The sequence below is a fragment of the Mustela nigripes genome, chromosome 8, assembly GCF_022355385.1.
Source record: "Mustela nigripes isolate SB6536 chromosome 8, MUSNIG.SB6536, whole genome shotgun sequence".
Classification (NCBI taxonomy): Eukaryota; Metazoa; Chordata; class Mammalia; order Carnivora; family Mustelidae; genus Mustela; species Mustela nigripes.
In genome coordinates, this window is record NC_081564.1 from 29086951 (window position 1) to 29108351 (window position 21401).

The 21401-nt window shown below is 46.8% G+C and overlaps 1 protein-coding gene across 1 annotated transcript in view; it reads left to right on the plus strand.

The window, feature by feature from the left end:
- The first annotated feature begins 362 nt into the window (after positions 1-362).
- CDC45 (cell division cycle 45) overlaps positions 363-21401 on the plus strand; it is a 33083-nt gene continuing 12044 nt past the window's right edge. The window contains exons 1-13 of the mRNA XM_059409063.1: positions 363-479; positions 603-662; positions 1439-1531; positions 2681-2818; positions 3799-3945; positions 10512-10567; positions 11919-11967; positions 13291-13352; positions 15216-15266; positions 16651-16770; positions 18140-18271; positions 18523-18621; positions 19246-19407. Coding sequence (XP_059265046.1) covers positions 429-479; positions 603-662; positions 1439-1531; positions 2681-2818; positions 3799-3945; positions 10512-10567; positions 11919-11967; positions 13291-13352; positions 15216-15266; positions 16651-16770; positions 18140-18271; positions 18523-18621; positions 19246-19407 — 1220 coding nt within the window. The 5' untranslated portion in view covers positions 363-428. The remainder of the gene's footprint in view (positions 480-602; positions 663-1438; positions 1532-2680; positions 2819-3798; positions 3946-10511; positions 10568-11918; positions 11968-13290; positions 13353-15215; positions 15267-16650; positions 16771-18139; positions 18272-18522; positions 18622-19245; positions 19408-21401) is intronic.

A 21401-nucleotide genomic window follows, 5' to 3' on the forward strand; every position in this document is an offset into this window, starting at 1 on the left:
AGAGCTTTTTGAAGTAGTAAACTGACGACTCCGTTCGATGTATAAGTGAATTTATTTTATGGCGAGGTTTCTTTTTCCTGGAGTTCCCAGTGGGAGACAATAGGCTTCTCTTCCCAAACTAAAGATGTCCACCAAGGGTCAGATTTGTGGGTAAATGGGAGTCAGGATTGAAGTGGGCAACCGTGCTTGCGTCTTGCCTGTGGATGACGCTCCTTTAGGAGCCGGCCTGACTTTTCCAGCCTGAATGGCGGAGTGCTAGTGCCCGCCTCCAATATGACCCAATGAGAAAGAGGGAAAGGCAGGGAACTAAGTAGCGATTGGTTGGATCCTGGGCCAATCGGACGAGTCCTGATTTGGCGGGAGTCTTGACCACCCCGGCAACTCTCAAGAGTTTCTGCACTAACTCTTGGTGTCCGGCCGCCGTGGCCATGTTCGTGTCCGATTTCCGCAAGGAGTTCTACGAGGTGGTCCAGAGCCAGGTGACCCCTTTTCTTGAACTTCGTGGCCTTGTCGGGGGGAAGGGATGAGAGGGAGCGGTCGCGGGAGGGCACCAGGGGCCAGTGTTCGGGTCTCTGCGTTCAACTGCGCTCTTCTACCGACAGAGGGTCCTTCTCTTCGTGGCTTCGGACGTGGACGCTTTGTGCGCTTGCAAGATCCTCCAGGTAAGCCTTGCGTACTTTGGAAGGGAAGGGCCAGGGCGAAAGGTGAGGATGCAGGCGGGGCCCCAGGAGGAGTTTGGTGCCGGGTGGGCTGGAAGTCGGCCTGGAGGTGAGGAGCAGAGTAGGGAACCTCTCTTCACCCCTGCCCCCATGATGAGAGCTCAGGCTACCAGAGGGGCTGCAGCAAAGGAAACCTAGGGAGGGGCACTCCTCGCTGGCAGGAGTATTGCGTGGGTTAGGGAAGGATTCTGCAAAAAGCAGGAATACTAGTTAGTATTTTGCAATAACGTGGGACAAAAAAATGGTTGCATTGGAGAGACCCTTAGACCCCGCGTGTCTTCGCGAATGTGGGGTTTCAGACCGAGGACTCTGTGATAACTGAGGGCACCGTGGTTTCATACACAATACCAGAAATTCAGATTCCTTCGTCTATTAGGGAAGATCATTGGTTCTGTTTTGTATATGATCCAATGTTTACATGACCTTTGCTCAGGCCCTTGGGTGAGGCACTGCTTCTCAGAAGAGCTGGAAATAAGATCAACTTTCTCCCCCAATGTTTTCCTTTCCTAATTTTCAAAAATTAGGCAAAGTTGATAGAATGATACAGTGAACAGTCAGTCATATCCCCATAACCTAGTTTTCCCCATTAACATTTTACCATTCTTACTTTATCACATGTCATTCATTTCTCAATCCATCTTTTTTTTTTTTTTAAGTGGTTTTCAAAGTTAATTGTAGATGTCCTAAATTTGATAGGTTTGAAATTAATTATCTCTCAGGCCCTGTTCCAGTGCGATCACGTGCAGTATACCCTGGTTCCAGTTTCTGGGTGGCAAGAACTTGAAACTGGATTTCTTGAGCATAAAGAACAGGTATGGAAGAAGTATTTTGGAATAATTAGTCTTATTTTACTCAGTTGCAATTTTGTACTACATAGCATTCTTTCTATGTCCACAATAGATTGTATGTATATTTAACTATCAGCTATATTAGACAACACGGAAGGAAAAAATGAGCTATACAGGGTGACTTACCCTCAAGTTGTAGAGACAAAATTGACAACCAAAAAAAAAAAAAAAAAATAGTGACGGCAGACACCCTCTGCTTTGAATTTGTGTTGCAGACATTTTCATTGTAAGCTGCTTAGAGTTTAGCAGTTAGTTTTTGATATGGCCTAGTTAAAATTATGTTCCACTACACCACTAGTTTACATTCTCTCTCCAAGAAGAAGTATCCCAGCTTCCAAATGTTAATCCAGGAATATGTCTTCTCACTTTGCAATTTAAACAGTAGAGGCCAGGACTCCTGGTACCTCTGCATGGGGCTATACTGAAAGATGGAACATTTTAGATCCCACAGGCTAGAGCTGTGGTAGGGAAGAGGATCTTTGGGGTCTGTGGCCACATTTTGGACTGTCTAGCAGAGATAAATCCTTGCCTGGAGCTCCTGTCATCACGGAAGGAGCATACTGGTGCCAACTTGGTGTTTATAAGGAAGGGATTCTCTATAGTGATAGGACGTAATAAGACGTAATAAGACTTAATTTAATATTATGTGCCCATTGAGTATGGGCTGCCCAAGACTTGCTACAAATTTAGACCTGTGTGACGTTGTTAGTACAGAGAGGCAGCACAGTCCGGTAGGGTGACTGAGATCTGCAGAGGCTCTGTTATGCCTTTAAAGTCTTGGTCTGTTGCTCATCAACTTCTTGGTCCTGTGCATCAAACCGGGTCATGCTGAGCCTCCACGTGCTGCTCTGCGAAGCAGAGACAGTCACAGGGCTAGCCATGGGGCCTGTTTCATGATGTCATCATGGAAATGAAATAGCATGTGGAGTATGTTAAAGCACTAACACAGACCAGCGCTTGCCATTTTTAGTCCAGGACCAGCGCTTGCCATTTTTGGTCCAGGTCCAGGCCTGATGTGTCTCAGAAGAAGGACTTAGGGGCCTAGTAGGCTGAAGTGAAGAACCTCCTCAAGGCACTTACTTCACAACGTCCTCTCCTCTCTCCCCTTTCCAGTTCCATTATTTTATCCTCATAAACTGTGGCGCTAATATAGACCTGTTGGATATCCTCCAGCCTGACGAAGATGCCATATTTTTTGTGTGTGACACCCACAGACCAGTCAACGTCGTGAATGTGTACAATGATGCCCAGGTAACTCGACCTTTGGGGCACATGTCTTCCCTGAGTTCTCCTGTCCATCTTTCTGTACCTCTTATATTATGGACAACATCGCATCTGGTGATCTAAGCAAGGCACGTATCCACCTCTGCTATAGGAGTTGGAACAGCCTGAGGGGCAAGAACCTGGTTTTGCTTTTCTCTGGTGAGAAACATGGTGCCTAAGCCTTGGAAGCGCTCAGAATGTATTTTGGAATTCACTTCACCTTTGAAGTGTAGGGATCAGAAGTCTGCACTGAGCCTGCCCTCCGAGCTCAGGCCCAGCTGACCTCATTGAATAAAAGTATCTAGAGGCATTAGCCCTATAAGTGGGGCTAGCACTTTCTCTGTCCAGCCAAAGGGTGGTGTGAGGACCAGAAGACAATAACGTAAGAGGCCACTATTAGCCTAAAATGGCCTAAAATGGCCATGCTGTGCTTCCTCTTTGAGCCCCAGCAACAAGCATGGAGCCTGGCACAGGGCGGCCACCTAACCATTCTCTGAGTTGACCCTCCCCAATCCCCAGCCTTGTTATCAAACGGTTGGCCCTGAAGTTCTCTCTCAAAGCAAAATCAGCTTGGCCCTGCTTCTAGAGGCAGCAGTTGTATGCACCGAAGTGTCACACATCTTCAGGTTTTCCATCAGAGTCCAAGTTGAAGGATATTCATTTTCTTTGCTTAGTGTGTGGCGTAAGAGGGAGCTTTTTTCTCAGACTTCAATGACTGGGGATAGTTTTAAATCTTTGGAATTTTCTCTTATTGTGTGGTACAACTCCAGTGCCTTGGGGAGCGGAAATGAAAACAGGAAAATGCTTGAGAAGTCGGAAATTCTTCTCTCAAACAGGGAACTCTTTGTACAGAAAACTGAACGAGTCAGCTCATTGGGAAATAAGATTCTCCAGGAGAAAAACATGTGATGGAGAATTTTCTGTCAATGAGAGAGGGGAGCCTTGATTGCTTTTTGTTTTAACCTTAGATCAAACTACTCATTAAACAAGATGATGACCTTGAAGTTCCTGCCTATGATGATATCTTTAGGGATGAAGAAGAGGATGAAGAACATTCAGGAAGTGAAAGTGACAATGGGTCAGAGCCTTCTGAGAAGCGCACACGGTTGGAAGAGGTGAGTTTGGAACTTCCCATAGTTTTGAGGAACTTGTTATTCCCATAGGTCAGAGGTCAGACTGGAGCCTGTGGGGCCCAAAGTTATCTGGGACTCAGCAGGCATGGGTCTTGACCCTGAGCTCTGCCATCCCCTGTCTATGTGGCCTCAGGCAGGTTACTGAACTTCTCTGACCTTTGACATCCTTGTCCTTACAGTAGAATTTCATCAGATGAGATGAAACTTAGAATGGCTCAGCTCTTCACTTAGAGAACATACTTTTTAAAAAAGTGATACAGAGGGATGGCTTGGTGGCTCAGCCAGTTAAGCGCTCTACTCTTGGTTTTGGCTCAGGTCATGACCTCAGGGTCTTGAGGTCAAGACCCATGTCGAGCTCCACATGCAATGCAGAGTCTGCTCAAGATTTTCTCTCCCTCTCCTTCCACTCTGCTCCTCCCCTTGCTTTCTCTCTCAAATAAAAAATAAAATCTACCAAAAAAGTGATAAAGAAAAACAATAAATAGCATAAACATCAACTCCCTCATTTTCTCAAGACTTGCTCTCTGCAGTCACCATGAGGAACAGCATGGGTCTGTAGCTCTCAGCTAGGTTCAGTCCCCAGTGGTCACTCCAGGGTAAGCCTCTTGCATGCAAAGATAAGAGTAGTTTGAGCCTCGTGACTTTTGGGTCCGGGGTGCTTACCTGATCTGGGGCCTGGCCAACAGAAGTCGCCTACCCAATATGGTGGCTTCTGCTACCTGGGAAATTAAAGATGGCAGGTGATTATTCTTTTAACAGGAATGTTTTCCTTTAACAGCCATGTTTTTTTTTTTTTTTTAAGATATTATTTATTTATTTATTTCTTAAAGATTTTATTTATTTATTTGACAGAGAGAGATCACAGTAGACAGAAAGGCAGGCAGGCAGAGAGAGAGAGAGGGAAGCAGGCTCCCTGCTGAGCAGAGAGCCCGATGCGGGACTTGATCCCAGGACCCTGAGATCATGACCTGAGCTGAAGGCAGAGGCTTAACCCACTGAACCACCCGGGTGCCCCAAAGATATTATTTATTTATTTGACAGAGAGAGAGAGAGATCACAAGTAGGCAGAGCAGCAGGCAGAGTGGGGGCGGGGGAGGGAGGCAGGCTCCCTGCTGAGCCTAGAGCCTGATGTGGGGCTCGATGCCAGGACCTTGAGATTATGACCTGAGCCGAAGGCAGAGACTTTAACCCACTGAGCCACCCAGGTGCCTTGGGCCATGTTTTATTCTAGTTTTCAAGTGTTATGGAAGAAGCTGAGGCCTTTTGGCTCCCAATCCTTGGCGTGCATGCTGAAACTTGCGTCTGAAATGTTTTGGGCTCTTCCCTTCATCCTTGGCCTGACACTTCCTAATAAGGTGCTTGAGCAGAGCTCTTTTGAGCCATTTTGGGGACATTCAGGACATTCTGTCCATCTAGGGGGCATGTTCTGCAAAGGTAGGAATGTTTTCTCCTTGCCTTCCCCGCCTTTGACCAGTCCCTTCTGTAGAGTTTTGGGTGGTCTGATCAGGGACCTCAGGCACATTCTGATTCTCTTTCCTCTTGATCAACTCTTTTTCTGTTCCACTCTCTGGCCAACTTATGGTCTTTATCTTCTAAGCTTTGATTTCTAAGAGCTCTTCTTTTGTGATCTGATGCTCCTTTATTTATAACATTCTTTTCTCTGTTAATGAGTTGCTTTCCATCGGGCCCCACTTATCAGTATCTGGTGGGATTGTTCCCTGGGAACATTCACGTTCTGCAGATTAGAATCTTGGAATTCTATATCCTGACTAACAAGTATATCAACACCTAATATGTGCCAGATATCGGTTAGGCTCTAGGGTCCCCGGGGAGAACAAATTCCTGTCTTCACAAAGCTTCCTTTGCAGTGGGGGAGACATATGGAATGTATAAATGAACATAGTTCAAGGATGGTTTCCAGGGGAGAGCTGTGTTGCTTGAGGAAAACTAAAACAAGATAAGGGGCTGGACAAGGAATGGGCAGCTTTCATGAAGGTGGACATGGACACTTGACCTGAATGAGGAAGGAAGGAGCCAGGGAAATCCCTAGGATCTTCCAGCATTCAGTGTAGCATGTCCACAGATACAAGGGCTCTGTGGGGGGGATAGGCAAGCAGAACTGACCAGTGGTTTTGGCGTTAAAGAGAATGTCGATGGTTCCTAATGTCAGAACCCATCAGAACTTCCATTAACTTTCTTAGTGCATCTATTTGGAATCTGAGTTTGTGAATGCTTTCTATGATACTCATAATTATATACATAATTTTCCACTGGCTTTTTTATTTCTTTTAGAAGTTTTATAATTTTAGTGTTTTTTTAATTCTTTATTTAAATTCAATTTAGTGAACATATACTGTATTAGTTTCAGGGGTAGAATTTAGTGATTCATCATTTGCATATAACACCCAGTGTTCATTGCTTCAAGTGCCCTCCTTAATGCCCATCACCCAGTTACCCAGCCCCCACCCACCTCCCCTCCAGCAAACCTCAGTTTATTTCCTAGATATCCATGTCTCTTATGGTTTGTTTTCCACTCTACTTTCATCTTATTTTATTTTTTCTTTCTTTCTCCTATGTTCATCTGTTTTATTTCTTAAATTCCACATATGAGTGAACTTGTATGGCATTTGTCTTTCACTCATTTCGCTTAACATTATGCCCTCTAGTTCCATCCATGTCATTGCAAAATGGCAAGATTTCATTTTTGAATAATAATTCCATTGTGTATATATATATATATATATATATATATATATATATATATCACATCATCTTTATCCATTTATCTGTTGATGGACATCTGGGCTCTTTGCACATTATGGCTGCTGTAGACATTGGTGCTATAAGCATTGGGGTGCACATGCACCTTTGAATCACTGTGTCTGTATCCTTTGAATAAATACCCAGTAGAGCAGTTCCTGGGTCATAGGGTGGCTCTATTTTTAACTTTTGAGGAACCTCCATACTGTTTTCCAAAGTTTTTGTTTTGATATTTTTCTAATGTGTACAACAGTTAAAAAGATAGTACAATGAATACCCATATACCTTTCATCTGGATTCAGCAATTTTTCACATTTTCCTTTTTTTCCAGTTTGCTGCCTTTCTACATATGCTTTTTTTTTTCCCCCGGTTCATTTGAGAATGAGTTGTGGACACCATGATGTTCCCTGACAAATACTTCCATATTCATCTCCTAAGAACATTCTCTTCTATAAACACAGTACCATCATCATACATAAGAAATTAGTAATGTCATCTATTCAACCCATATTCCAATTTCTTTAATTGCCCCCAAAGTAGATTTTTTTTTAAAAGATTTTATTTATTGATTGATTTGACAGATCACAAGTAGGCAGAGAGACAGGCAGAGAGAGAGGAGGAAGCAGGCTCCCCACCTAGCAGAGAGCCCGATGCGGGACTCGATCCCAGGACCCTGGGATCATGACCTGAGCTGAAGGCAGAGGCTTAACCCACTGAGCCACCCAGGCGCCCCTCCAAAAGTAGATTTTTTTAGCTGTTTTTGTGTCTGAATCATCCAGCCAGAGTTGACACAGTTGTAACTAACTATTCTCTTTAATCATCTATTAACCTAAACCGGGATCCCATCTCTTTTTTTTTGTTTTATTTTGAATGACATTGGAAACCAGTCCAATTTTCTATATTTATCACTTGTTCATGGAGTATTTTTCTTGCTGCTCTAAATTTGTATTTGCTCTCTTTCAAGTTTAGGCCTACGTACCTGATTTTAATAAAAATTAACACTTTTTTTTAAAGGATTTTTTAAATTTATTTGAGAGAGAGAGAGCAAAGGGAGAGTGAGAGGGGGAAGCAGACTCCTCACAGAGAAGTGAGCCCAGTGTGGGGCTCCATCCCAGGACCCTGAGATCATGACCTGAGCCTAAGGCAGATGCTTAACCAACTGAGCCACCCAGGCACCAAAACACTTTTGAGAATACTTCAAATGTAATTAAATCCTCATGATTTGTAAATACACTTATATCCAAGATATATTCTCAGAAATATTTTTATTTATAAAGGTGCATACTCAAAGAGATTTAGAGAAAACAGGCTATAAATGTAGAAATCTTAGATTCCTTTACTTCCCTTACTTTCCTCTATTTATAATGTAAGTTTCTAAAAAAAAACAGCCTCTGTGTACATTTAGATCCACATGGGCTGTCCCAGTGGGATAAATTTTGCTTCAACGACAGAGCATGATTATAAAACTCAAGTGGATAAGGGAAGCCTATTGTATTTATCTAGTTTCTACTCAGCATGTTCTTTCTTCCATCCTGACATCCCAGGGTTTTTTCTTTTCTCATTTTCTTCTGTTTATAGAAACGCCCTTAACCATATATTTTTTTCTTTTTTTTTTTAGAGGCAATCTGCTGGCAGTAAATTCTCTTAGTTTTCCTTTTTCTGAGACTTTCTTAATTTTTTTCTCTTCGTTCCTGAAAGATATTTTCACTCTGTGTGGGATTCGGGGTTAGCAGTTCTTTTCTGTCAGCACTTGAAAGTTATGCTCCTTCTTCCAGCCTGCGTGGTTTCTGGTGAGAAATCTGCTGCCTTTCAAACTGTTTTATCCTATAGGTAAAATGTCACTTTCCTTTTGTTTGTGAGATTTAAAAAAAAAAAAATTGGGGGCTCTAATGGTCAGAAGTTTAATTACAATGGGTCTTGGTGTGGATTTCTTTGGGTTTAACCTATCGGGACTCAGTCAGCTTCTTAAATCTGTAGGTTTATGTCTCTTGCCAAATTTTGAGCCATATTTCTTCATTTTTCAGCCATTATTTCTTCAAGTGGGTTTTCAGCCAATCCTTTTTCTCCTCTCCTTCCAGGACACCAATGACATGAAGGATAGGTCTTTTGTTGTAGGTTCACATGTTAGTGAGGTTCTGTTGGTTTGTTCTTCCAGTCTGTTTTCCTCTCTTGATCAGACGGGATAATTTTTATCATTGTACCTGCTGGTTCTTTCCTCTGTTTCTCCATTCTGCTCTTGAGCCCAACCACTGAGTTTCTATTTCAGTTATTATACTTTGCAGTTATAAATTTCTCTTTGATTCTTCTCTATTTTTCTACTTATTCGTAAAAGCTTCCTGGGTTGTTTTTTTTTTTTTTTCATGCGTTTCAACTATGTTTCTAATTGCCCATTAAAGAATTTTTGTGGTGGCTGCTTTAAAATCTTTGTCAGATACTTCTAACATCTTTGTCATTTTGGTGTTGGCATTTATGGGTTTCTTTTTTCGTGTGCTCAGTTTGAGATATTCCTGGTTCCTAGTGTGATGAGTGCTTTTCACATGAAACCTGGACATTTTTATATTACATTTTGAGATTCTGGGTCTTATTTAAGCCTTCCATTTTATCTGCTTTCTCTGACATCACACTGGCAAAGCAGGGGGCTGGCAGCATGATCCCTTTATAGCCAGGTGGAGGTAGAATTTCAAGGTTTCCCACTTAACCTCTATTAGCCATGAGAGGAGTTGCTCTTTGTTACCACTGGGTAAGGAAGGTCCAGGCTCACTATTTGGCCTCCTCTGATACCACCGCAGTGAGCATGTTGGGAGGTGTTGCAAGTGAAAGGTGGAGGTGTTACAGGTGGGAGATGTTTATCAGGGTGGCAGTCTAGGCTCCCACTTGATCTTTGCTGGCTGGATAAGGGTGGGGCCACAGTGTTTTTGGTGTGGTGGCTTGAGTGGGCTGGTTATTATCTCAAAGCTTTCTGTCTTTATAGAGGCTGCTCCTCTGAGTCCTTGGCTTTTGTTGGGACTTTTTCTTCTGTGCCTGTTGGTGTTTCCAGATTGCCAGCTTCTTCAGCTTCAAGTCTAGGATATATAAGCCCATACGAAAACCTGGGGAACTCATCTGTACCTCACTCCTCAGGTCCTAGGACCCCCAGCTTGTTGGCCTTCCTCTCCACCTTTCAGAGTCTTTTGTTTGCTTTCTATGTATATTGACAGGGTTTTCAGATATATTTACATTTCAGATATATAGGGAAAATTAGATGGAAAATTTCCATCTTTCTGGAAGCAGGAGCCTTGGGACCATAGATTTATAAACCTGCCACGCTACCTCATGCCTTTGCTGTAGGAACTGAAGGGGTCATGTCTATCAAATTAGAAGAGTGGCTGGCACGTGGAAGGATATAGGAAACATTAGTGCTTATTAATCTGGTGGGGAAGCCAGTATGAACTGGCGATGTACTTATCCTGGATCACACAGTGGTGGGGAGAATTGAAGGCTGGAATGGACCGACGGAGCGCATGGCCAGTGTAGCAGGACCAGGCACTGGAGAAGCATCTGCTCCTGTCCACAATCTGGTATCCTCAGTGCCAGTGGGCCAGAGGAGTCCTGGCTATTCCCCATCTCAGTTTCTCTCTCCTCCAGGACCAGCTTGAACTCAGAACATGGGAATGAATGACCCATGTTTTCCCTATGGGGGATGGGGGCCCATGCCTGGTGGCTTGTGCCTCATCAGAACCTTCTTGGGCTACAGGGATAAATTCCTGGCTTCTTTGTTCAGCCCTTTGTTCTCTTTGTCCCCGCATCAGGAGATAGTGGCACGAACCATGAAGAGGAGGCAGCGAAGAGAGTGGGAGGCCCAGAGGTGAGTATACATTTGAAGCAGTATGCTGTGCCATGGAACCCGTAATCTCTGTGGAATACTTGTGTTTTCCATGGGGCCTGGATACATTTTTTTTTTCCCACTTGAGAGCAGTTCATTTAATTTAGAAATTCTGGGTCGGTGTCTCCAGGAGTGAGCATGTGGCCCCTGCATTGGAGAAGAGCTCTAGGTCTCTATATCACTCACGAGTGGCAGGACTGGGCCCAGAGGTCTCTCAGATACATGCTGTTAGAGGCAACAGTCCCTTGTCTTTTATTTTTGTAGTTTTCCAGATGTACTTTTATTTGTTAAGTTCTTTCTAAACGAGATAGATGCTAATTGTGTAAAGGTTTCCATAGAATAAAAGGGTGTGCAAAGGAAACAGAATTATTTCTAATTCCTCTCCATATTATCAATTTTAAAAAGTGAAGGGCTCTAGGGATGCAGGGGCAGCTCAGTCGGTTCAGCAGCCATCTCTTGGTTTCAGCTCAGGTCATGATCTCGCAGTCATGGATCAAGCGCCATATTGGGCTCTGCACTCGGTGTGGAGTCTGCTTCAGATTCTCTCTGCCTCTCCCTCCTGCTCACTCTTTTTCAAATGAATAAATAAAATCTTGGAAAAAAAAAAGTGAAATGCTCTAAAAAAAAAAAAAAAAACAAACAAACCTGGAAAGGTGTGTATAGCTCGAGGTGCTGTTGAGCTGAGAATTCTTTGCTAGACCCAATCCTTGATTTGTAAACAAGTATTGTTCTCAGCTACACCCTCGTGGAAGGACATTGAAAAACCATTGTGGAAAAACCATAAGGAAAGAAGAATGAATAGAATCCTATTCACTGATCGGAAGAGTTTCTGACTTTGGGTCAATCTTCCATACTTGTGCATATTTTATATAATCATAATATGCACACCATTTTGCATTTTTTCACTTAATATAACCAGTTTCGATAGTTCCAAGCAGCTTTTATAACATGCACTGTACTTAACTTGGCCAGTCCCCTTCTTTTTTGAACCGGAGGTTACTTCCAGTATTTTGCCACAACAAGTAGGGAGACGATGAACAGCCTTGGGCACACGGTGCTGTTTGCTTGTTCCTTTGAACTGTTGTGTGAGAGTAATTTCTTAGAAGTGGGATTCTGGGACTAGTCTATGCCATTTTACATTTTTTGTTGCCACAAGCCTTTTCTGTCAACGTCACTCCCTTCCCTGCCCTGTACATGTATACCCTGTGAAAGGGTCCATAAGTGGCTGACTTAATCAGTGTTTCTCCGAATACTGTCAAGTTTCAGCATTTTCCAAATGTTGGTCTTCCTTGCACTGCTTCCTGCTGAGGGCCTGCATTTTATGTCGTTACAGAAGAGATATCCTCTTTGACTATGAACAGTATGAATATCATGGGACGTCGGTATGTATGGATGGGTGTACTTCAGCATAGAGTTCTGATTCTAGGGCTCAGTGTCCTAAAACATGAGGAGGAATGAGCATAGGCTTTAAAGCCACAAAAGCCTGGTTTGAACCTGGGGCAGCCCCTCTGAGGCTTAAGCTTCTTCTCCATAAAAGGAAGAGTACTGCCTTCATTTCTGAGGCAGTTCTTAGGTTGGTCCTGCACACTAATAGGTGCCCCTAGGACAGCTGCTTTTATTTGTGTTCATCATCAAAAATACAGAACAAGTCTGTTTCAGTCTCTAAGAAGAGAAACCTCGAGAATTTCAGAGGCCTCGAGAATTTCAGAGAATTGCATATTATGGTGTATGTTACGGAACAGAATTTCACATTGAAAACATACTGTGTTGACTCTGGAAGTGTAGAGCAGAGCCCAGGGCTTTAAGGAGCCCTCGAATATAAGTTTCCAGTAAAATATCTTGTGTTCAGTTTTAGCATTTGGCCCTGGGACCTTGAACTCTGAACACCATATTTCTAGTATCCCTTTTCCTGTCAAGGTCCCATTGTCCTTTGAAGGATCATCTTTTGTCCTTTTGGCTCTGCCCAAAGACATGGAAAATTCTAAGCAGTGAGTGAGGTGGGTTGGGAGGCAGAGGCCTGGCTCCTTTCACATGTGTAAACCATTCCCTTGGAAATTCTGGTGGGCAGCCCAGTGTCACAGCTAATGGGACTTCAAAGTCTTCTGGTTGGACACTGATGCCTCTTGTTGTCTCCCAACAAAACCCAGACTCTGCTCACAGGGAGCAGATGCTTCTGTCTGCAGACAGCCCTGTTAGAAAGAGCTCCCCACAGAGGTCCTGAGGCACCCTCCCTCTTTAACGTCCAGGTAACGGTAACAAAGGCCCTGCCTCACCCAGCCTTCCTGGTAGTGTGTGTGTGTGTGTTTAAGGCCGCCAGCCTTCCGGGAAGAGCATGTGGACATGGGCCTCAACCCATGGGGGCTTCAGTGCCTCCCTGGGTATCACCAAGGCACCAGTGAGATGCGTAGAGGCCCAGCACGATGCTGTACCCAGATCTTTTCCTTTGCATGACAAAGTGTGCACCACAGGAATGGTGAATTAACAGAGGACCCCCTGTAAGTCACTTGAGTTACTGTCTTCTTCCCTCAGTTTGACCAAGAATCCACCCATGCTTCCTTCCCTAGCTGGGAAGACCTTCAATCTTCAGGGGCTTGGCTGGGACCCTAGATAGCTCAGGTCTGGCCCAGGTGTGCAGCCCAGCCCCAATGTGTACCCTTCTTTTGAGCACAGCTGCCTTAGATCTCAGCCTTCTTTTTTTCTTGCAGTCAGCCATGGTGATGTTCGACTTGGCGTGGATGATGTCCAAGGACTTGAACGATATGCTGTGGTAGGTAGGCCCCACCAAGATCAGTGCTGTGTGGGGCTTCCTTCTCTCCAAGCAGCTGTCCTCCCACAGTGAGAACAGGGTCTGGAGGAAGACATCTCTGTGGGGTTTCCCACCAGGAATATCAGACACAGCCCCTTTCCGGGAATTTTCATAGACCTGCTTTTCTTCCTGAGACTCTTGCCTGCCTATAAAGTTCTGGGGGAAATGGAGGGGACACTGTTGGATGCAGAGGGTCGAGGGTGGGGCCTGACTATAGCTCTGCCTTTCCCACCCTATCATTCAGCTTTGATGCCTGGTCAATTTGTAACAGAAGGAGCATGGAATTTGAACAAAACAGGCCTTGCTAGACATGTTTGCATCCCTAATGTGCAGTGGAATCCAGCACAGGAATACCCATTAGCCCACCTCTGAGTTTGCGACACAGGCCATAAGCATGAGTGCTCAACACAACTTAGGCTGGTTTAGAAACTAAACCCAGAGTCTGAGCAAAGAAAGTCTGGATCTGGTCTGCTCCACCTCCCTCAGCCCTCTGCTCGGGTCCTGGTTTTCTCCTCCATGAGATGAGGGGGGGAGGCCCTTCCTGGCCCTGAGCCCATAGTGGGGACTATAATGGTCTTTGCTGAATCAGGGTTTTAGGACAGCCAAGGGCTGGGGCAGGACCAAGGCACTGGCCACACTGAAGCGCAGAGTTGCTGTGTCATCACCCTGAGCTGGTGACCAGCTGTAATCCACAGACACTTTGCTCAGTTCTCTTTGCCTCAGGTCTTCGTCCATGGTGTGGCCTGACAATCCCATACCTTGGCACAGGGGCCAGCTTGTAAATCAAGAGATCTTGCAGCAAGGTCAGGTGGGAGCCCTCTACCTTGCCCTGTAGCCACAGTGGGTGACTGCCATGTCAGCACTGTGGAGCCTTTGTTGAGCACCTGCTGTATACTCAGAAGTACCCTTGACAGCCCACTCAGGACAAGCACCCCAGCTGAGCACTGATGTCAGTATGTGGCCCTGTGAAATGCCTTCAGAAAACTCCAGAAACAGCACAAGGACAATGAAATGCATGTGTGGAATGGTTGGAAGGAGGAAGGGTAGATCAGGGAAGACATAGCAGAGTGGCCTTTTTTTGAAGAAGACCTTCTGAAGAGATGCTTGCTGTACTGAGATAGGGTGCTCAAATACCCTGCCCCCAGGTGAACCTTCCAGGGCATCCTCTGCCTTACCTATACCCAGCATCTCTGGCTATTCTAGGCTCTCACCCCAGAGGAGGGTGTTGAAGGATGCAGCCTGGAAACTGACCGAGGGTACACACCTGAGGTCCTTGTCCCTCTTGCCAGGGGCTGGGCACAACCCTGGGGAGGTCAGGCCAACTGGGTCTCCATGATCATCTCATCCACAAAAGATGAGCTAAGAGACAGGACTTTGGAAGGCTCTTAAGAGGCCTAAATGCTATTGCTCCATGTCCCACCATTTTAAGACAGGGAGACATGGGTGTGTTGAGGGTCTGCTATCCTACAGGGTATATTGCATAGGGGGCGGGTGGCACAAGGGGCTAGGAGGGGGAACCATGCGCCAGGATCCACTAGCACCTGAATGCGGTGTTTGCTGTAGTCCCACTCCAGCAGGATGAGAGTAGAGAGTGGTGGGTCAGCCAGGACACAGAGACAGTGTCAGGCCTGCCATCCTTGCCCTGGGAGATCTTTCTCCTGGGTCCCCAAAGTTCTCACGGCAGTTACCCTGGGCCAGGAGCTCTGAGTTGGCCCCATAACCTTTCTACCCTGCAGCGGAGATACTGCCTGTCTGATGGTGGACCCGGGCCAGGCCATGTTGGCAGGACGCTTCTGTGAGCTTTGTTGCCCTTTTCTCTTCCAGGTGGGCCATCGTTGGACTAACAGACCAGTGGGTACAAGACAAGATCACCCAGTAAGGATGTGCTCCCTCAGATTGTCTGAGGTTGGCCTGTGCTGTGGCCTTGGGCCTGGTCTGGTTGCAGCCCCATGTGGCAGTGGGAAGTTGGGTGGCAGAGCCCTATGGAGGAAGGAGTGGGCCTTGGGCCTGGATCCTCCTCACTGAGGAAGGGCTTAGGACTAGGACCTGTGGTGGAGTGGTGTGTGACCTGGTGTGGATGCTGTGTCCACCCTTGGGGAGCCCAGCAGATGGAGCCAGAGGTGAGGGAGGGAGCTCAGTCTCCCTGCTCTCCACATGTCATTGTAGTGGGGAGCTGGGAGGAGGAGGTGAGGGCCCCAAGAATCCTGCCAGGAAGGGTGGATGTGATCTCAAAGACATGGAGAAGGCTGGCAAGGACTGCCAGGAGGACTGGCATGGAGCCGAGTCCTCTTTTGCCTCTCGGTGGGCAAGCTTTGGTGCTCCCCATCCCTCCTGATGGAGAGCTAAAGGGCTACCCCAGAATGTAGACACCAGGGAGGCATGGGGTACTGGCACCCACTCTCATCCCCATTCTGGTGACCATCAAATGGGAGCTCCAAGGGAATCAACAGAGTCCCATACCCTAACCTTGTCCAAGGGCACCCTTGCCTATCAGGTGGCACAGCTTTTGTGCATACTGGACCCCTTATGCATTTTGCAGAGATCCCTGTGCCCCCTTTTCCTGCCTCCCACCCCACTCTGCCCACCAGAGTCCTGCAGTATAGCCCAGGGACCAGGAGGGTTCTGAGTCTCATAAGCCTGGACACCTTGCTGGGCCTTGCTCCCTCTTTTTTGTGTTCAGGATGGCATGGGGCACGTGCACTTCCAGGTACTGTCCCTTACCTGTGGCAGCCCCTCTGGTGAGGCTCTGCTGTCCGTGTCCTGCTCAGTGGCCACCAGCAGAGGGACCTGGACTGGGGTCTGCCCTCCCCTGCTGTGCTCAGGAGCACTTCCTGTGTGGGATCCACACCCTCTGCTGGGATTACTGACACTATGTGTCCGTCCACTTGACTGTGGCTGGTGGATGGGATTGTGGCTTCTCACCGTGCCCACCCTCAGGAGGTCTCAAAAAAGAAAGGGCCGGACAGCCGCCACCCAGAGGAGAGTGGAAGGGGGACAGGGGCCCAGCCAGAGCACACCTCTCCCAGCCTCCTCACAGCCACGGCCGCCAGGCCCTGGTGCTGGAGCCACACTTGGCTTCTCTGCAGTGGTGGCGGAGCTCCATCAGTGCTGGCTGGAACAGCCCGTGTGGTGGGCCAGCGCCTGAGCCTGGGGCGGGGGGGTGCTTCCCGAGGGAAGAAGGAAGAAGGGAAGCCGCGTGGCCTGGCCGTGTGTGAGAGGAAGGCGCCCACCCAGGCGGCTGGCGGGGCTTTCTTTCCAGGATGAAGTACGTGACCGACGTCGGCGTCCTGCAGCGCCACGTGTCCCGGCACAACCACCGGAATGAGGACGAGGAGAACGCCCTTTCTGTGGACTGTACACGGATCTCCTTCGAGTATGAGTATCCTTGCAGCTCAGGCTCGCTCAGCTCCACACCGCTGGTTGTGTCACATCTGTGGGCCCAGCCTGTGGGTGGTGTGGTTGGGGCTGCGGAGTGGCAAGTGTGGATTGTGCTGCCAGGAGAGAGGGGCCCTAGTGTGCTCTCCAGGCCAGGCAGAGCACCAGGGACAGGGGAGAGGACACTGTCCTGGTGCTTCTGGGTAACTTTGGCTCTGAAATGCCAGCCAGTACTGTGTTTGGCAGCATCATCTATTTCTTTAGGGTTTATTGTTGGCCTGGTGTGTGTGGACAGGTGCCTTGCAGGGCCCACCTGTGCAGCATGGGTGGTTTAGCAATGAGCACAGACTCTTGCCAAGCCATACTCCATGGGATGGAGGATAACCTGGACCAGGGCTGTGACCATGCAAAGACCCTGAGGTGAGCCTGAGGAAGGGACTGGAAAGATGGGTGGGGTCTGAAGGTCAGAGGGCCTAGGGCAGTGGGAGTTTGAGGGGCTTGGGGAGTTCAGTTCTTTGTGCTTCAGAGGTCCCTGGGCTGCTGGTTGTGGAGAGACAGACTGTGGCAGCCACAGGTACAAGGCGTGGCTGGGAGCCTAGCTGCTTCGGTGGAGGGTGATGATGGCAGGAATGATGCTGCCCTGTGCCTACTGCAATGGATGGGGACCAATAAACATGGGTCTAGACAGGTCAAGTAGGAGGTGGACAGAACATGTCTAGGAAGAGGGGCCAGATGTGAGGCAGCAGAGATCCCAGGAAGGGGAGCCACCCAGGACCTGACATATGACGTCTGGGGATCAGGGCCCAGCCATCAGGAGGGGCAGCACAGGGGACAGAGCCCACCACATGCCCACAGAGGCCAGGCCTCTAGGGACATGTGCGTTGGCATACGTCAGAGTGTCAACATGACTGGCATCCTGCTGAGGCCCTTGGAGGAGGGCACGAGAGGTGTACGGGCAGACAGGATCGGCCTTACACACACTCTCACAGCCCCACCAGCAGTAAAGAGCATGTTTAAGAAGAAGGGTGAGAATGGGGGTCCCAGCAGAGAGACAGGTGTGGGGGAGGCCCGAGCTAGGTGTAACACAGGGAGCAGATGGGATGACAGTCTGGATGCCTTGTGTGGCCACAAGGACTCTCTCTGTCACCACAGGACACAGACTGTCAGAACCCCCATGCCTCAGTTTCCCTGTCAGCTCAAGGGTGGTAATGGTGTGTGCCCACCCCCTTACACATCCTCTGTATGGGTCAGGCTAAGTCAAGAAGTTCAAAGAGCGCCAAGTTGCCCATGTAGCAACAGGCTGTGCGGACGGGCTCTCCCAGGATGGGTGGGGCCATGTGCAGCCAAAGCCACAGCCTCCTTGACTGCCCCAGCCTCCGCCTGGCGCTCTACCAGCACTGGTCCCTTCATGACAGCCTGTGTAACACGTGTTACACCGCAGCCAGGTTCAAGCTCTGGTCTGTGCACGGGCAGAAGCGGCTCCAGGAGTTCCTCGCTGACGTGGGGTGAGTGACCAGCTTGGCCCAGAGGCCCCCTTCCCTCAGCCCCCAAGGGAAAGTTCTCTCCCTTTCATTGTGACCAACATCCAGAGCCTGCCTGTTTCTACCGGAAGCACCTCACCTGGATATCATCCAAATATCATCCCTTGTTTGCACGTTCTGGGACTCCTCACAGGGTGCTTTCTGTCCTCTGATGTCTAGTGATCTCCCGTCTGAAGCCAAGTCACTTATATGACCAATGTTCATCATCTTTCCAGCCTCCCCTTGAAACAGGTGAAGCAGAAGTTCCAATCCATGGACATCTCCTTGAAGGAGAATTTGCGGGAGATGATCGAAGAGTCTGCAAATAAATTTGGGTAAACACATGTTTTTCTGTATTAACTTTCCTTCAGGCTTCAACTATAACCACATTCCTAAGATAATGCAAAAGCATGATGGCCCAATATGAGTGTGACCTGTTTAGCCTTTCCCAGAGTTTTGAGTTCTCTTTGGGTTAAAAGTAGGTCCAGAGCTAGAGAAGTCCAGGTCCTTAAATCCTAGGGCCAAGTCCAGGTCCTTAAATCCTAGGGCCAAGGTACAGAGCTCTAGTTTGACCTGGTCTAGCCCTCACTGAACACAGGAAATAGCACTGGGAAGGGCCCACTGGGGCCAAGTTCCGGCAAGCTCTGCCTAGAGAGTTCTGTGGCTACTCCTAGCAACCTTGGATGTAGGAAGGGGCCACACACATCCGGGCTCTGCCCCCCAACCAGTGAAACAGCTTTGGACAAGGCACTCAGCACCCTGGGTTACAGGACTGGGACATCAGGTCTTCTGACCCCCTGCATTCCAGGACCAGAATGGTCTTGCCATGAGCATTAGCAGAGGCCAGGGAGGGCCAGTAGTACATCTGCTGGCCTGGCCTGGCAGTGAGAGCTCACCCACAACTCAGTACTCCCGCACGCACACAGGGATGACAGCCGTGTTGCTTTCTCCCACTGCAGGATGAAGGACATGCGCGTGCAGACTTTCAGCATTCACTTTGGCTTCAAGCATAAGTTCCTGGCCAGTGATGTGGTCTTTGCCACCATGTCGCTGATGGAGAGCCCCGAGAAGGACAGCTCGGGGACAGATAACTTCATCCAGGCTCTGGACAGTCTCTCCAGGTAGTGGGTGTGACTGTGGGGCACTGTCCCCCTCCACTCTCCCTACAGGCCACCTCTAGCCCTCAACCTAACACTCTTCAGGGAGGCAGGTCACAGGGACCCCAGGGTGTGGTGGTGACTATGTTCTGCAGAAACTAAATCACAGTCTACCAGAACTAGGAGTGCATGTGATACATTTCCCATCTACAATATGTGTCATTTCCTCTTGAATCCTTTTAATCTCCTTCCTTTTGATTTAAAAAAAAATTTTGTTTTCACCTTCTTTTCCCTCTTCAGACATTATTTGTGGTATTTATTCAATCTTGTAATTTTTTTTTTAAGATTTTATTTATTTATTTGACAGACAGAGATCACAAGTAGGCAGAGAAGCAGGCAGAGGGAGAGAAGGGGGAGTAAGCAGGCTCCCTGCTGAGCAGAGAGCCTGATGCGGGGCTCGATTCCAGGACCCTGAGATCATGACCTGAGCCAAAGGCAGAGGCTTAACACACTGAGCCACCCAGGCACCCCCAATCTTGTGATTTTTATGATTTTCATTCATCAGTTATTTTCCTTTTATTTCTGATTTTCTCTTATCTCATTTCCTGAGATGTCTTATTTTATTTTTTTTAACATCTCTTAGCTTGCTTTGAAAAATACAATGTTGATCTTTTGGGAGCATATCTTTCTAGAGCACTTTCATTGTTGATAGGGATGCTGTTCTGCTCCTTTGTTCTGATAGTAACTTTGAGAGGATTTGACCTCGGTCCTTGTCTGTTGCTCGTTTTTTTGTGTGAATTTCACTTCCTTGACTTTTTCAGAAGAGGCATGATTCAGACAGCTTTTCTAACATGAGAGAACTGCCACTTCTGTTGCTTTTGTGCAGTGTTAAAAAAATGTAAGGGTCTGCTTTCTGAGGTTTCCTGGCCCTGTTATCTAACATACTTTTTAAAAGCAACTTTACTGAGCTATAATTCATGCACTATATAATTCGCCCATTTAAAGTGTTCAGTTCAATGGCTTTTAGTATGTTTACAGAGTTGTGAAATACCACCACTACCTAACTTTAGAACACTTTCATTCTCTCAGAAAAAAACCCTGTTCCCCTTAGCCGTCTCCTCCTAAATCCTCCATCTCTCCCAGCCCAAGGCAACCACATATCAACTTTCTGTCTTAACAGATTTCCTATTTTGGATATTTCATATAAATGGAATATAAATGGACAATACATGGTCCTTTATAATCATAAATTTGAGGCTCCTTTCCCTCAGACTAATGTTCTCAAGGTTCATCCATGTTATAATATGAAGGAATTTCTTTCCTTTTTACTGCAAATAAGACTCTTATCTGGATATACCATATTTCATTCATCATTTGATCAGTTGACAGACATCTGATAATTTCTACCTTTTGACTGTTAAGAATACTGCTGCCAGAAATACACATAGATACATTGTGTGGACATTTATTTTCACTGCTCTTGGGCATATGCTTAATTGCTGGGTCATATGATGAGTCTGTTTAAGCTTTTGAATAATAGCGAGACTGTTTTCCAAAGTAACTGTATCATTTTACATTCCCTTCAACAGTGTATGAGAGTTTGAATTTCTCCAGATCCTTGACAACACTTGTTATTGTCAGTTTTTTTCATTGATAGCCATCCTGGTGGGAAGTGGTATGAAGTGCTGTAAAGTGAGATCTTGTGGTTTTCATCTGTGTTTCCCTCATAGCTAATGATGTTAAGTAGCTTTTCAGGTACTTATTGGCCATTTGTAGGACTCATTTGGAGAATTGTCTTTTCAAGCCCTTTGTCCGTTTTTAAATTGAGTTGTCTTTTTATTACTGAGTTATAAGAATTGCTTCACATATTCTAAATGCAAATCCCTTTTTGAACCTATGATTTGCAAATAGTTCCTCCCATCCTGTGGGTTATCTTTTCAACTTTGTTGATGCTGTTCTTCGAAGCCCACGCTTTTAATCTTAATCATGTTCAAGTTATGTTTATTCTTTTGTTTCTT